The sequence below is a fragment of the Drosophila miranda genome, assembly GCF_003369915.1.
Source record: "Drosophila miranda strain MSH22 chromosome Y unlocalized genomic scaffold, D.miranda_PacBio2.1 Contig_Y2_pilon, whole genome shotgun sequence".
NCBI lineage: Eukaryota > Metazoa > Arthropoda > Insecta > Diptera > Drosophilidae > Drosophila > Drosophila miranda.
In genome coordinates this window covers 34257977-34275021 of record NW_022881614.1, presented here as the reverse complement: position 1 = coordinate 34275021, position 17045 = coordinate 34257977, and the positions used below count along the sequence as shown (strand labels likewise).

The 17045-nt window shown below is 48.6% G+C and overlaps 1 protein-coding gene across 1 annotated transcript in view; it reads right to left on the bottom strand.

Moving 5' to 3' along the window:
• LOC117192669 (ryanodine receptor-like) overlaps nucleotides 1-15652 on the bottom strand; it is a 28391-nt gene extending 12739 nt beyond the window's left edge. The window contains exons 1-16 of the mRNA XM_033397390.1: nucleotides 15572-15652; nucleotides 11286-11459; nucleotides 9585-9788; nucleotides 9237-9248; nucleotides 8525-8602; nucleotides 8068-8456; nucleotides 7479-8003; nucleotides 7284-7408; nucleotides 5805-7227; nucleotides 5134-5737; nucleotides 4525-4624; nucleotides 2679-2883; nucleotides 1855-2614; nucleotides 626-1797; nucleotides 213-365; nucleotides 12-127 (exon numbers count right to left, since the gene is read on the bottom strand). Of these exons, the coding sequence (XP_033253281.1) occupies nucleotides 12-127; nucleotides 213-365; nucleotides 626-1797; nucleotides 1855-2614; nucleotides 2679-2883; nucleotides 4525-4624; nucleotides 5134-5737; nucleotides 5805-7227; nucleotides 7284-7408; nucleotides 7479-8003; nucleotides 8068-8456; nucleotides 8525-8602; nucleotides 9237-9248; nucleotides 9585-9788; nucleotides 11286-11339 (5920 nt within the window). The 5' untranslated portion in view covers nucleotides 11340-11459; nucleotides 15572-15652. The remainder of the gene's footprint in view (nucleotides 1-11; nucleotides 128-212; nucleotides 366-625; nucleotides 1798-1854; nucleotides 2615-2678; nucleotides 2884-4524; nucleotides 4625-5133; nucleotides 5738-5804; nucleotides 7228-7283; nucleotides 7409-7478; nucleotides 8004-8067; nucleotides 8457-8524; nucleotides 8603-9236; nucleotides 9249-9584; nucleotides 9789-11285; nucleotides 11460-15571) is intronic.
• Between the last annotated feature and the right edge of the window lie 1393 nt (nucleotides 15653-17045).

The window sequence follows — 17045 nt, the reverse complement described above, 5'->3', positions numbered from 1 at the left end:
CGTTGTCTTACCTTTCTCGAATTTAGCATCCCATGTCTCGGGATCGACCATTACCAACAGCTTCTGTACATCTTCGTCGGTGAGGACACCGACCAAGAGCAAGCGATCTGTGAGCTTAATGAGGGGTCTACAATCATCAGAAGCAATCGTTTCATGAGGCAGTTCGTATCTGCCATAGAAGCTATGGCAGCTTCTATGGGGGATATACTTACAGGAACAGGTTCTCGTTGGTCCAACCGATCGGATCACGATTGTGCACCTGATTGATCTCCACGGCGTCTTTGAGGGCCTCCATCACGAACTGCCTGACTACTTCTAGGGGGAACTTCGGGGAGTACAATTGGTCGATGTCGGGGATCGGTTCGCTGGAAACACTTGGCATACTAGATGTTGCAATCACAGGGGGTCTGGACGGGTCGGATCAGATGCACGGATTTGGTTGTTGTTGTTGGTTTTGTAGTGATTGTAGTGGTTCGGTGGTGCAGAGTGTGTTGGATGCAGGAGCAGGATATTTTGTTGATTGAAAGAAGATTGTTTGATGCAAAGTAGAATGAGGCATGAAAAAAATCTAATGCAATGCAAGGTATATTCTATGGGCAGAGAGCAACTACGGGTAAGAACTCACGTGATTTGCGTCATACGCAGCTGGGGACGCACCGACTCTGTGACCAAGGATCGCAGCGAGTGCTGCATCTCTTCATCGGCATAAAGCTCCTTCAGTTCGGTACCCAAGGGCGTGATATACTCATTCTTGCACACCTCCATCGTAGTGGCATGCGACTCCAAATGCAGGGCGATCAGCAGATCGTAGAAGCCCTGCCGCAGCGGACCGCTCATGTACTCCGACCGGATGGCATAGAGTAGCTGCTTCTGGTCCACGTGCTGGCAGAGGGCATGCGCTGCACGGTAGTTGGACTGATAGCACAACGCCGCATACAGGGTGAGGGTGTGCGCATGGAAGGAGAGCAGCTTGTCCATCTCGATCAGCTCCAGTATGTCGATGCAGCGATCCTCCTCGGGTATGTGCAGAGCCAGCATGGATACAGGGTCCTCGCACAGCATCGACCAGCCGCGGATATCGGACAACTTCAGGGCGTGCACCTGCAGCGAAGTGTTGGGCACTCGGGCCCACTGATGCGGACGCAGGCACTGCACCTTGAGGCGCGGCGGCGACTGGGGATTGATGTGCTTGTCGCTGGTCGGCAGCACGGCTGCCGACAGTGGCAGGGTGGTGGGTGTGCGACCCAGCTCGATCTGTAGGATCTCCTTACTGGTGGCCTCCACAAAAATGGCCGGAAAGAGCTTGGTGTCCGGCTCCATCATCCAGCGGTGCGAGGTGTCCTTGCCCTCGCACGTGAACCGAATAATGCCCGTGGCCGTGTCCACGAAGCAACCCACGAACATGCCCTGGGAGGCACCCTTGCCGGAGGCGTCTTGGGTCACCTCGTTGAACAGTTCATCGGCTCGCACCACATAGCAGCTCTGGCGATCGATTCGCTCGATGGGCACCTCGTAATCGTCCCCGATGTAGACGGATCCCCGGCGCACCTTGTTCTTGTTGAACTCCCGGCTGTGCAGATGATACTGCGTCGTCACCCAGCCAACGTACACGTGCGTGGGGTCCTGGCCGGGGAATATGCGTACGCCGTAAAAGTATTCGTTGATCAGTTTGAGGCAATCGGCGTCGAACATCTCGTTGCCCGACGACTCCACCGGCGGTTGTCCCAGATTCGAGGAGCTCAACTGCTTGGGTCCCTGCTGGGCCTGTTGCTGGACCGGACTGGATGGGATCTCCGCCTGAAATGGAATTCCTTCAGATTGTCTTCATCCTTACATTCCATTCTCGATCCTCACATTGTTCAGCCGCAGGGTTGGGGCGCGGGTTGTCATTTGCTGGTTGACCACATTCCGGCCATGGGCCACCGTCTTGCGACGCTCCAGCGAAGTATCCAACGTTCTGGAGCCCATTTTCTCGCGACTCTGATCGCGCGACTTCTTGGAGAAGAACTTGAAAGGACTGCGGCCGCGCTTCTTCTTGTCGTCGATCTCCTCGCCCAATCCGTTCATATCCAGCACCGATGTCGATCGCTGCATTTCGTCTAGTGCGGCGGACATGTCGCTCTCGAAGGTTATGTTGCGGGTGAGGCTTCCCTTGCGCAGCGTCCGGGGTGGGCGCATCATATGCTCTGCCTCGGCCTCCGCGTGATCGTCAAAGTTCCCCCGCGTCAGCCCCTTGATGTCGTTCATGTTGAAACCGCCTGTGAGCATGTGGTCCATGTGGGCGGCAGTTTGGGCGTTTTGCACCTGGGCAGCCGCCGCCTGGGCCTCGCGCATCAAGCGATACTGACGGATCTTAATCTCCCCCCACCGGCGCGCCTTCTCCTGCTCGCTGATGAATTCCCCCATGCAGGTGACGGGCAGGGAGAGGCGCAAGAACTCCCAGTTGGCCTTCTCCATGGTCTCGAACGTGTTGTGGGAGATCTTCAGGTGCGGTGGGGTGTCTGCCCCCCCAGGAATACGCGTCACATCGATGCGGCAGTCGGGCATCTCCTCGGTGTTCTCGAAAATGGGCTGGTCCTTCGTATACCAATGGGTCACTGGCCGCCGCATGTTACTGTTTAAATGTATGGAATGCGAAAATGTAGAGCTACACGGGTGCAGGGTTCGATTTTACTCACACACAGAATGGCTCATAGCCCTCTTGAAGACCGCACGTCGTGAAGAACTTCAGGGAGTCCACGTCCTGGCCATAGATGAGGCGTGCCTTCTGGCCCACGCCCAGTGTGCAGGCGGGCACAAAGCCCACCCCCTCGGCGGTGACCTCGGCAAAGGTTGTCTCCCCACCCAGGGCATCCATGAGGAGCTCTCCGTTCAGCGAAAAGCCTGCACAGCACACAGATTGATTTTAATTAATGGATGGATGCAGGGGGATAGCAATCTAGCAATCTTCTAAGCCAAGAAGCAGGCAGCGTTCTATTTCGAATTCCAAGGGGGAATGGAATCCATCAAGCAATTAAAATTCCTCTAGCATATTCGTGCGGATTAATTTGCATTTGCATTTGGATTTGGGTTTGGACTTGCCTTGCAGTATTCAAATGTTATGTACGTCTGGACTGATGCGTTTAGCTTGGGTTAACTTTTGTTTTGGCTTAAAGCTAGTAGTAGTACAATATATAAAATCACAAGCAGGCTATACTATATGATAAATGTTCGAGTGAGTATTACGGTGTTAGCTCTCATGCTAAATACATATTGTACACTTAAGTTTTGATTAGTAATTACAGGCAGTTTAATTGAGAGAGAGACGAGTGAGTAAAAAGCTTTAGATGGGCTGATGTGTCGTCACCTTCTCCTCAGGCCTTCGGCCACTCAGGCCCTTTCCTCTCACGCTTTGCGATTCTGGTGTTCAAAGGTTACAACATTGTATTCATATGTATCTACTGAACGTTAGAGCTTGGGTTTGGTTTTCTGGGATCAAAAATATGTACTATAAAAAAGCGCTGCCTATTAAAGGTAATGAACTAATGCAGTGGGGGCAGAGCTAAAGCAAATAAGCAAATAACCAAAAACACTTTCAGGATGTTGGAAGAAAACCATTCTTTAACGGACAAAATGGGAAGACATTTTCGATTCTGTTTTTTGACCAGTTGGTCCGTTGTGGTCCGGCACGGGACGCCGCTCTACTTATATGTATATATACGCGATACTGATTCAGTGTATATTTGATCTTATGACTTATTTTATGTTAACTATTCACTTAATTTATCCTCTTTATACTTATTGGCCTACTTCCCTTCGCTACTTGGCGCACACTGCACACTGAAGAGTGTGTAAGAGAAAAAGAGTAAGCGCGTGGATGGATATAGCGATCTGGATCCGATCTGATCCAGATTCTGCAAGATTCTGTAGATATGTTTACCCTATCTTTGAAATTGTGGATGCCACCGATTTTCGCACTTTGTGGGGTAAATATACTAGTAAAAGTTTGATATCACAGGAGTCTAGATACAGAATTTGGTTGCTCCAGCCTCTATAGTATCTGAGAACTAGGCGCTCATGAAGCCGGACATGCGGACGGATAAACAGACACAGCCATATCGAACGGGGCGTTTCGGACTTATGGGGTCGGAAACACAAAACTATATATTCTATGAGTAGCGGGTATAAAAATGTCTTGGAGGTTATTTGCGAGCTATGATTGGTGTGTGGGGGGCACCTGTTCTGAAATGATTTCAATGTTGATCTAATGGACCTAATTGCAGGGGTTTTGCTAGGGGAATAGGGGGGATAGTCTATTGATTGTCCTTCCACATCGCTGGCAACGTGCTGGGGCCGACAGCACTCGGCTCGTTCTGTTTCTTGTTCTGGTTGCACGTTCTGTTTCACGTTTAGTAGATATCAAAAGCACGGAATAGTACATAATACATTCTTTTGAAAGTGGGAGTCGGGTGTGGGAGGTTTCTTTCACATTACAAAAGTACAGAGAGAGGGAAAGACAGAGAGCCTTAGTGGTTCGGTTCTTACTAATTGTGTGATCCGCTAGGTCGAGAAAGACCCCAACTATGTCACCGGGTCCGCACTGTTTACCAAAGGATTCACTGTTGCCACCATAGACTTTCTCTTCCTAAAAAAGTTTCAGAATCAATTTCAGAATAGAATCTTCATAGGTGATTGTTTTCCCTGTTTGAATGTTGGGTTTTAGTTAATGATCAAGTGTGAGATTGTCGCTAAATGAACAAAATTAAGAAGAGAACGTAAGAGTCTTCGATTAAGTAAGAAAATAGAGTTAAACAAAATGCGAAAAAATAAATCAACGTTGGATATGCGCACGTGCACACGTTGGCAGTGCGTCTATGGGTCCTTACTGATGGTTTGCTCCTTGACATCGATAAAACAACCAATGACATCGCCAGCCTCATACCGCACCCCGAAGTGCTCAATGGATCCGGCGTGCATTTTAGTCACCTATAATCATGTGGGGGTTTCAGAGGAGGGTTTTGAATCGATCATTGCATTAATGCCCGCATCCCGCATTAACCCGCACTAGTATTAGGGCATCCGGCCCTAAAAACAAGCCTACATCGATGCCGTCCCGATCCTGATCCCCCCCACTGGGGGAGGGGACATACTCACATTGTGTCCATCGAAGGCCCAGCTGGTGTCCTCGCTGCCCAGCATGGCGACCGGATAGCAGTCGGCCCGCGCCCATCCCACGCGCATAGGTCCCGCGGTGAGGACCTCAAACTCGAAATACCACTTGCCAGAAGTCACGGCATAGTTGCGCTCCACGCGGTACGTCCGGAAGGCGGAAAACTTCAGGCGCTGGGCCTCGGCCAGCAGGGCTTCGGTGCCCTCGCCTGTGGGCGGATCCAACACATAGCCGTAGACGAGCAGAGTGCGCACCGTCTCCGAGGCGGTGTCCCGATTGGCCCTCTTGATGGCCTCGTCCACCTTGCCGTACGGCACCAGATGGGGGCTGCGATAGTTGTCCGAGTCCTCGTTGAGGCCATATGTCCAGCCCTGCTGGATGCGCTCCCTGGCCCAAAGGTTGTGCGTATTCTCGGCCAGCTGATCGACGAGCTCCTCCAGCTTAGGCGTGAGGGTGACGGCACTGAGGTCCAGCGGTGCTGGCTTGTAGCCATTGCCCTGCATGAAGATCTCGTTGGGCAGACGCACCGGACGAATGCGGGCGGGTGGCTTGTCCATGGTTATGTAGTAGCCCAACGAAATGATTGTCCTGCGGGGGGGAAATAAAGCAAACCGTTAGCGAAGGTCGACCATCTCTGTAGTGATTTCTTCCTCACTTGAGTGTTTGAACAGCCAATTGATTGTCGTAACGCTTCTCGGCTGCCGGCAGCTTCTCGAACTGCGTAAGGCACGGGTGAATGCGATGGTAGTCGTCGCGATGTTCGCCCCACGACCACCCCGCCTCGATCTTGTTGAGGGCCCACATTTCGTGAATGTTCTCCGCCAGTTTCTCTTTGATTTGGTCCACAGAGCTGGGCAGGGTCACGCCCGAGGTGTCCACGGGTTTGGGCACAAACGCCGTGTCGTCCTCGATGAGCCAAGGACCGGCCAAGACGTTCTTGTTGATATTTCCAAAGTAGAAGCACGGATCCAGGCTGAGGATCTGGGGCGGCATCAGACACTGCACCAGCGCTGAGAAGCCCATGGGTGGAGCATACTTCAGGCGGCCATGATCGCCGCCAAACAGGAAGCGACAGCTCAGCTTCGAGGAGCAGCTCATCACCGGAAAGAACATGCCGTCCAGATTAAAATCCCGGAAGCAGCCGCGCACCTTGACTCCATTGAAAGTGAACGTGATGACGGGCACCGACAGATCTATGGCCACGCCAATGACATCGCCCTTTCGGATGTACGGCTCCTCGGTTATGGCATCCACCACCAAAGACTTGCGCCCGCCGGTCCACAAGTTGGCGCCATCGAAGCCAAACGAGTACAGATCATCGCCTACTCCGTTGCCGCCCCACTTCTTGCCACCGCCCGGATACGGCACATAGCCTGAGGTGTTGGCCCACCCAATCCGCAGATGGGGCATCATATGGGTCGTTTGCTCAATGTGGTCCATGGTGATCTCAAAGTACCATTTCTGGTACATGGACGACCCGTCCACGCGTCCGACAAAGATGTTCGGCCGAATGCTGGCCACATGGTCCACCAGGAGCGTCTGCAACAGCAGGTTCTTCCCTGGCAGCAGGAAGTCGCAGATGTTGTTCTGGGAGGAGCGCACGGCCACGCCATTGCCGACGCACAGGGAGCACAGGACATCCAGGACCTTGGGGTCACGTCCATGCTTCTCCAGCAGGGAGATAATCACCTTGATGTGCTCATCCCGCATCATATTCAGCGCCTCGGGCGAATCAATGAGCACACAGTGCAGCACATCCAGCATTCCAGAGCCCTCGCTGGAGGCCTGGGAGCCCAGACGCGAGAACAACCAGTTCAGGCGGTTGCTATTCGCGAACTGAGCGCAATTCGTGTGATTGCCCTTGATGATGGCGGCCAGCAGTTGATAGAGGTACGTGGAGATGAGGTCCCAGCTTTGGCCGGTCTCGTCGCCAGCGAGAAAGCTGGCCAGGAAGCCCTGCGACGTGATGATATTGATCTTGTCAATGGCCTCCAGTATAAGATTGAGAACGCCCTCCTCTTGGAACAGATCCTGACGATTGCGCAAGGCACGGAAGCGATTCTGCTTCTCCTCGTGTTCTAGATATAATCGGAGAGATTAGGGGAGCCATCAGCTAAAAAACGTTTCAACATACCCATATCGTCCTCTGGTTGGGAGAAATAATTGATCAAATCCTCCAGGCACATGACCATCTCGTTGAGGTTCACCTTCTGGAAGAATACCGAGTGCCGGCGATTCGATTGCAGCATCTCCAATGCCCTAAGCAAATGATTAAACAGGCAATTATATTGACTTCAAGAGCATTCTCTGATATTCTTGGGATATTTACGTAATAAACTGAGTGAATAGACTGCTGCACTTGCGGATGACACGCGCCGTTTTCGACTCCTCCTCTTGTGAGCGCGAAAAGTCCAGGCAATCGTCCATTTTGCCCTCCTCGTGGAGAATGGCCTGCTTCTCCTCGACTTTGCCGACGCCCTTCTTCTTCGTCTCGTAGCTCTTGTAGCTGAGCCACAGGCTCGTCTCGCCGTGCTGGACAATGACGGGGGTGTCCCCGTACTTGATGATCGGCGACCCGATCACCTCCAGATCCTTGTCCTCGAGCACCTTCTTCTCGTCGTCCTTTTCCTGCCTGAGGCAGAAAGTCGTCGTGGCAATCGAAGCCTCCTCTTTCTTCACTAGAATCAGTTCGTTGCTATCGTTGACGCCCAAGTAGCGTCCAGTGGTGATGTGGCGGATGCGCATGGGATGGGACCAGTTGATAAAGCCGCCCGTCCACTTGGTACGCGCCAGTTCTAGGCGCCACAGCGAACGGGCCTGGGCCATGACCACGCCGCCCTCGTAAACGACAATGCTGGAGGACAAGGGGTTTAATTAAAGTCTGGTAGTCTACGCATATCTTGTGATTAGATCCTTACTTTTGACCCGCTTCACGACCCCAAGTGCTTGGTATGGTCAGGCACTCGTCGCCGCCGTGAAAGAAGCGCAACACGTCGCCGCCAAAGACATAGCCAACGTACTTCATGCGGGAGATGCCAGTTCCGTAGGGCTGGACGGACCAGTGGGTGACATGGAAGCTGGCATTCACAATCGACTGCTCGTTCTCCTTAGTCGTGTGCAGGTACCGCTCCGTGGCTACGGACACCAGGATCAGATCATCACCGACGCGCACCTTCTCACCCTCGGAGCGCTGTTTGCTCGCCGGATGCACCGTCCACCAGCAGGCCTCGCCTTGGCTGTGCTCCTGCAGACCCACATCGAAGGAAAGCTTATCGTTGGACGACGAGGTCGACAGACAGGCCAAGTACTGGAAGTATTCAAAGGTTACCATGGGTATGCTTTAACCAGGAATGGCATCGCATTGGCGGCACTTACCATATCACTGTTGTGATGTCGGAGCAAAATGGCATTGCCGTAGAGCAATGTCCTATGTCCCGATCCGGTACCTTTGCCCTATCGAATATCGGAAATGATTGATTAATGACTGAAGATCCTCTCGTATATGGGTACAGCTTGAGGGTTTGGACGAAAATACAATCTGCTTTCTAATTTCTACAGCATAACAGCAAGGGGTAAGGGGCATTCCAAAGGCGTTTACTCGTGGGTTAGACTGGGTATTAAGGATTGCGTTGTGGGGTTACGGGGTTAGCGAAACACGTGGTAGTACAAGCAGAGAAATGATGCCATCTTTCTCGGGTAGTACTCTTCAACATGATCTATTTCTTATCGTACCACATTTGCAATAGCAGTAGCGACCTTCGTCGAATGATACGAATGTTGCGCTTTACTGACACGTTTAACCATTCACCACGAACGCTTCGGGGTGGTACAGTTGTGAATTGTATTGCTAAAGGAAATGTGCTACTACATGATCTACATATTCTTGTTTCTTATAGATAGTGAAAGAGTCAGACAGAGCGCTTAATGATTATTCTCGTAAAGAGAAGCAGTAACAGCGAGCGATAATAGCACTATAGACATTACACGGACAAAAGTGACACAGATAGAAAGTCAAACAGAAAGAGAGTCAGAGATAGAAAGAAAAAGAAGCGGCGAAGGAAGAAGGAGAATTTAACGGTATACTTACAACTTGACTATCCTGTTTTTGTGGGGTTTTTTTTAGAACAAATTTTAAAAAAAACAACGAAAAATTGATTGGTTACAAATGTGTAGAAGAATAGGTAGAATAGGGAACAGACAGAGAGAGAGAGAGAGAGAGAGAGAGAGAGAGAGGGCATTAGGATATTTCCGTAATACACCAAAGTATTATATTATAATGAGTGGGAGTGGAACAGGTAGGAGAACAAGCGACATGAATCTCTGAGCACAACATAAAATAAGTTCGGATAAAGTAAAAATTTGGAGGTTTATTGTGGAAGAGTCCCTAATGAAATATCTGTATACACCGCGTACAAATGGATGGATGTTTACTTACAGTCTCGGATCCCGCCGCCGTCACCAGCTCCTGCAGGGCACGCACCGACAGGGCCTGTTCGATGACGAACACACACTGGGATAAATCCGGCGGCACATTCTTATCGGCAATGTTCTCGAGGAAACAATGCCGGTTACCAAATCCCTCGGCGGCCAAGCAGACACGTTCTCCCGTCGCTGTGCACGAGAGTGTGACCATGTCCTCCTGTAATTGTATTTAGATGTGAGTAGAATCTCGGAAAAGGAAGGGGATAGTGAAGAATGGAGAATGGGAGGCTGGTGGCTGGCGGTTGCTAGGTAACAATTAAGTCGTTAAGAGGCCTAAAGTTCTGATGCAATTTTAATTACTTTGGCAGTAATTCCAACCGGCAAGCAACCACAATACCAATTGGTATTTTCCCCCTCACACACACATACACGTGAGCCCTTTGGGGACAAGTTCCAATGCCAGATCATGCAAAGGCAATGCACACGCAAATTGAGGGAATTGTTACAGGGCACAGAATGTGCAAATGAATGGACACGGATGTTCCCTGAACCACGGACCCCCTTGGATGTGATTTGCGTTGCTCTTGGGTTATGTGATGTGTGGATGTGATGTTGTGTGTAGTATTCGAAGTTAAATGAGCGGTAATGGATTTCGAATCGAGCAATTTGCATAATTTAAATCCGAATGAAGTGCCTGCCGAGCGAGTCCCTGACACAGCAGCTTCCACTACTGTCCTGTGTCCCCTATCCTCCCTGATCAGGATGATAAAACTGTTTAAAATTTAAACTTTACCACATCCACACACGCCTACAATGCCCACAGCGAAGGACTTGGCCCCAAAAACTGCAGCTCATTGACGAAATTTGCATTGACTTCATTCCGATTCCGAGAAATGTTTTTGCAACCTTGCACTTTTCCGGTCAATGGTTTTGTGGAACCGCAAATTGTCTCCAACAACAAGGAGGCGGACACAAACACATCTTAAGGACACCATTCCCCTGGCATTTATTGAATTACTGCTGTGGGTCTGGGATTCAGGGACTGATATACGAAAATGTGTGTCTGCGGATACTTTCATCTCAACAACTTTTGCCCTTAAACATATTTATTTATTGCGGCAAGGTGTCGTCGCTTCTGCTGACCCTTACGGAAGGGGGTGGGCAGCTCGGCTACTACGACAGGGGGAGCAGGAACAGAAAGTATCACTATTTACTTATAGCTGTGGGCATTGATATATAGGAGCATTTGTCAGCTGAAGATGTGTTCATCGCCAGGCTCCGACCTCCGGCTCCACCCGACATCTGGGGATAAATCTATGTAAAGTGGAGAATGAGCCCCAACGAAAGCTACATCCGAAATTGAGGCCCCCTTTTGGTGACTGTGATTGAATTTGTGACTCGAGTTTTGTATTTATTGCGTGCCATAAACAAAAGTTAGGGGCGCCCATAAATATGCATTACAGATACACTGAGGGCCGGAACATCTTTTATGGATTGGCCCATCGATCGCACTCTTTCCTCCCTTACTCCCTTCCACCGATGACGCCGACGCTTTGTCGTATATTTTATGATACCAATTGTGAAAAATCCCCATGGATTTTATTGAGTGATTTTAATTGATTTTAGATGATCTCCCTTAAGGCCAGATTGTCTGTCAGTGGCATTGTCCGCATAACCTCCGGATGCCCAATCGCCCCCCCGCCCCGTTACTTACCGTTCTCAGGAAAGAGACATCATCCTGCTCGGAGCCACCTTCCGCTTCAGCCATTTCGTTTGGTTAACGCCAACGACTGCAGCGCCTCCAGGCAAACAAGATCAACCCAGCAGCGTAGTGTATTTAATTTGGTTGGGAATTTCCCTTTCAGCCACTCGTATCGCTTTTCTTTTCCTTGAAGAAAAGTAAAATAGAGTTTGTTTTGTTTTGTTAGTTACTCTCTCGTTGCATTATTTAAACACTCTCGTCATGACGCCGCCGAAGAATTCGTTGTGTGGATTTTTGCATGGGATGTCAGAATTTGAGTGAAACGTGCGCGCACATTTTTATGTTTTTCATAGTTTGTTAATTTCTCCCGCTTCGTTTTTGCACTCACACATACACACCCACACATACGCACACACGCAATGCACAGAGCTCTCTTTTTCGTTTGTTTTCTCACTCGCTCCCACAACCACTAGTCGGCTCTTCGACACTTTGTTTTGGTTTCGCTCCACGAACAGCTGATTTGCTCGCTCTGCTCTCTTTGCATTTTTTCGCCGCATTTTTTCCTCGTGTCTCACTTTTACCGTTATGTGTGTGTGTGTCACGATTTCAGAAAGACGAACATATGTAAATATGTATGAATTTAGGGTAAGATATGCCATTGTAGCACTTGAGACTTTACTTTATTGCCGATCGTGCTATTTTGTCTAATTTCTTCGACTAAACGATATTCAAAGCTCAGTTTATCGATAGATTCAGCCAAATAAGGAATTGTTGGTGATCCAAAACCTAACGAGGGGGAACGTTGTGAGTTGCTGCGGAGACCGCAACTCTACAGTTATACCCGATACTAAGTCAGTATGGCTTTCCTCCGGCAGACGCCGCTAACATTAAACGACACGACAAGGAGTGCGTGCGAGAGAGACAGAAAATCAGTCTGAGCGTGACGTCGGGTGCTGCGTAGCCAGTGCAAATTGATTTGTTCCTTTTGGCTATAAAAATGATCTGATCCAGATTCAGCAATCTGATAGATATGGTCATTATCTATGATTCTGCGTTTTTAGTTTTCTCGAATGTGCAATATTGTGGATGCAACAGATTTTCGTCCTTTGTGGGGGCGGAAAAGGGTGGGGCGAAATTCTGAGATAAACGTTTTATAGTGAGATCTAACAGAAGTGCGGATACCAAATTTGGTTACTCTAGCCTTAATAGTCTCTGAGATTTGTGGATGCCCCAGATTTTCGTCCTTTGCGGCGGCGGAAGGGGGTGTGGCGAAATTTGGACACGAAACGGTCAAGGTCCGATATCACAGGAGTGTGGATACCAAATTTGGTTGCTCTGGCTTTTATAGGTTCTGAGATCCTTGAACTCATATTCTGCAATTGGCAAAGCCGACCATAAAACCTGTGTGTTAGAGAGAGACAGAGCGAGAAAGAATTAAATTGTTTTCTTGATTCTGGCTATAATAATTATACGATCTGGTTGAGATTTTACACTCTAGAACATATAGTCATCCTCTACGATTCTGCGTTTTTGGTTTTATCGTATCTTTAAAAATGTGGATGCCACAGATTTTCGTCTTTTGTGGGGGTGGAAGTGGGCGGGGCGAAGTTTTTAAATATTTTTGTAGCAGTGACATATCACAGAAGTCTGGATCCAAAACATCGTTGCTCTAGATCTTATAGTCTTTGAGCACTAGGCGCTGAAGGGGACGGACGGACGGACGGACGGACGGACGGACGGACGGACGGACGGACGGACGGACGGACAGACGGACAGACAGACAGGGCTCAATCGACTCGGCTATTGATGCTGATCAAGAATATATATACTTTATGGGGTCGGAAACGATTCCTTCTGGACGTTACACACATCCACTTTTACCACAAATCTAATATACCCCAATACTCATTTTGAGTATCGGGTATAAAAAGTGTTTCTAAATACACAATGTGCTGATAAAGTGTTTCTAAGTAAACAATATGCTGACAAATATGTACAATTGATTTGTTTTTTAAGCTACTAGTACTACAACAATAATTCTGTAATAATCAAAAGCTCCACTCTTATCGATAGTGCCTTCACAGCAGGTGGTGCGATCAGGTGATAAAAAGAAAAAGGCGCGCACTCAGACAAGAAAGTCCACGATGTTTTAAAAAATGAAAAGTGTGTCCGGAAATTAAACAAATACAGTGTATATTAGCTGCGGCTAATCGAAATCCATTCCATCTAGTGTTTTTATACCCGATACTCAAAATGAGTATTGGGGTATATTAGATTTGTGGTAAAAGTGGATGTGTGTAACGTCCAGAAGGAATCGTTTCCGACCCCATAAAGTATATATATTCTTGATCAGCATCAATAGCAGAGTCGATTGGGCCCTGTCTGTCTGTCTGTCTGTCCGTCTGTCCGTCTGTCCGTCTGTCCGTCCGTCCGTCTGTCCGTCCCATTCAGCGCCTAGTGCTCAAAGACTATAAGAGCTAGAGCAACGATGTTTTGGATCCAGACTTCTGTGATATGTCACTGCTACAAAAATATTTCAAAACTTCGCCCCGCCCACTTCCGCTCCCACAAAGGACGAAAGTCTGTGGCATCCACAATTTTAAAGATATGAGAAAACCAAAAACGTAGAATTGTAGAGAATGACCATATCTTTAAGACTGCGGAATCTGAATTGGATCGTATTATTATTATAGCCAGCATCAAGAAAACAATTTCATTTTTTCTCGCCCTGTCTCTCTCTAACACACACGTAGCATAGCCGGCTTTGCTTAGAGTAAAACATTAGCGCCTAGATCTCAGAGACTATAAAAGCTAGAGCAACCAAATTTGGTATCCACACTCCTAATATATCGGACCGAGACGAGTTTGTTTCAAAATTTCGCCACACCCCCTTCCGCCCCCGCAAAGGATGAAAATCTGGGGATATTCACAAATCTCAGAGACTATTAAGGCTAGGGTAACCAAATTTGGTATCCGCACTCCTGTTAGATCTCACTTTAAAACGTTTATCTCAAAATTTCGCCCCATCCCCTTCCGCCCCCACAAAGGATGAAAATCTGTTGCATCCACAATATTGAGGATACGAGAAAACTAAAAACGCAGAATCATAGATAATGATCATATCTATCAGATTGCTGAATCTGGATCAGATCAGATAATTTTTATAGCCAAAAGGAACAAATCAATTTGCACTGGCTACGCAGCGCCCGACGTCAAGCTCAGACTGATTTTCTGTCTCTCTCGCACGCACTCTTTGTCGTGTCGTTCAATATTAGCGGCGTCTGCCGGAGGAGAGCCATACTGACTAAGTATCGGGTATAACTGTAGAGTTGCGGTGTCCGCAGCAACTCACAACGTTCCCCCTCGTTTCTTTTTGGGTAAGTGCCAAAGTTACTTTGTCGGAATGGCGTGGTCGACATGGCTAATCTTTAGATATATTTTGTTCAGGTACTTGTTATTTGTGCAACATGTTGCCGTTTGACAGCTATTCACACATAGAATTCCCGACTGACATGACGATGGGGCTTGGGGGGATATCATAAATAATTGCTTGATTGTGCGTGGGCTGTTTTATCCTTGGGCCAAGGACTTTCTTTCACTCGTTTTACTGGAGACATAGTGTCTGCAAGACGAAACGCGACGATACGACATACGCGTCGGGACGCCCCCACTGCGTGGCAATTGGTAATCCAAGGGTCCGCATGACAACGCAGTGAACGCGGAGCCCCGAAACAGCTGCCGCCATTTTGCGGCGGCTCCCACACCCACGTCCCAACCCGGCGCGCCACTTGGGATTTCGTTATAGTAGAGGCGGTTTTTTTTTGTTTTTCAGAAAAGATTCTTTAGTTTTCTTGTAGAATTTGAATTTTCCCAACAAATTGTTCGCGTTCAGCGGTGTCGTGTGTTTATTTTTGGTTTCACCGCCGCACGAACCCCGCCCGAAGGCGCACAGAGCCGACGAGGAGCGCACACATGTCCAAAAATATCACACGCAAAGGCCTGGGCAGCGCAAAAAACTAGAACACTTTTCAGAATTTTCCTCAAATTTTCATATTTTTACTTATTTGATACAGAAAAATGATAATTGCAAAGCTTATGCAATTGGAATCAATCGAACGTCCGCACTGGAGACCGGCTCTGGCATGCGGCAAGCGGATGCGCAGGGGCCAGGCGAAAGGAAAGCATGGATTTTCCACGTTTTTCCCCCAGTTTCACAGCACCACACAGAACGCACATATAGATTCTATACTCGATGCTGGGGGCCCAGTACGGGGACAGCAGAACCACGGCGAACTTACTTTTCGTGTCGATATTACTCTCTAGACTGACGACGAGCCCCAAACGACGGCGACTACGAGTGCAGAATGCTGCAGACGAACGAACGAACGGACTGCGGCACGCAACACGCAGCCAGCCTCCGCAGTCGGGAGGCAGAGCGAAACAGTGGGCTGAGTATGTGAATTTCAATTAATCATAAATGGGATGCTGTAATTTCCATGTGCAATTTGTGGAGAATGGCATATGAAAATACGTGTATTATTTTAAAAACCCTACTATCTATAGACAAAAAGCGTATATGCCCTGCTCTGTCTTAGATCGATTGATAATGGGCACTTCTATGTTTTGCCCCACTCTGCAACAGATTCGCCCGAAGCACTCTCTCGCCGGCTTTGCCGTTTTGGCCGTGATTTTCTTCGCCTCATCGCTTGTTGCTTGTTTGCTGCTTGACACACTCACACACACCACACTCGCACGTACACTCTTTATTTCGCTCCAATTGCTCTCCGGTATTTTGATGCTTTGGGGCTAGGAATCAGCTGTTGGAGGCTCGAGGAAATGCCGAAGACGAGTGCCCTCCCGCACCCCACCGAGAAAACAAAATAAAAACACATTTTTAAAAGTTTTTTCGGTTTTCTTGTATAATTGTCAGCGCATCGCTGTCTTTGGCGTCTCCTCTGTGTGGGCCACCGCTTCCTCGCTGCTAAACGCCTGCCTGCCAAGACGCCGAGTCGTTGATGATGATGATGCTGTAATAGGTGTGCTAAAAATAAATCATATGTCGACTATATTCGTGCATCTATCGTATACACTCATTCAACTTGAACTTGTCAGCTTTTAATGAATGAAATCATATTTTTGTGGCCAAACTCATTCGTTCTTTGAGTCTCTTTTTGGCTTGACGGCGATGCGTTCAGGCGGAACAATTTTAGACTTTCGTCCACGGGGTATCAAAGCAACATTCGGTTTGACAGACGATTGGGAAGATAGATAGGTGGCATCTCACAGTCGGTATATCGGCTAGTTCTTGCATTCTTGCTTATTTCTATTTATAGTAGTAGGGGGGCCTGGAAAAGGGTTTTGGTTAGAGCTCTTGCTATCTGTACCATGCGGCGGATGCGTAATTTGAATTATTGCTCATTTCATTGCAATTCCTTCCAAGGCATGCACTTGAGCCACTAGCAGGGCAGAGGCACAGCCAGATGGGGGCTAGGCCCCAAATTAGCCAAGTGTAAGGCTCCTTCCTGCTACTGTTTCTGCTGTTTCTGCTGTTCAAAGATAAAACTGGCTGGATTTTGATGCAACTGCATGCGTGATCCTTGCAAGGAAAGGTCCAAAGAATTGTGCAGGCAACCGGAAAGAGGAAGATATACTCGTACTCGCACTCGTACCCGTACTCGTATGCAAACTGCCTCCCATCATTTCCCACTGTGTCTCTCTGTGTATCTCTCTAAGTGTGTTTTGGCATTATGGGTTTTCGGGTTCGCCACAATT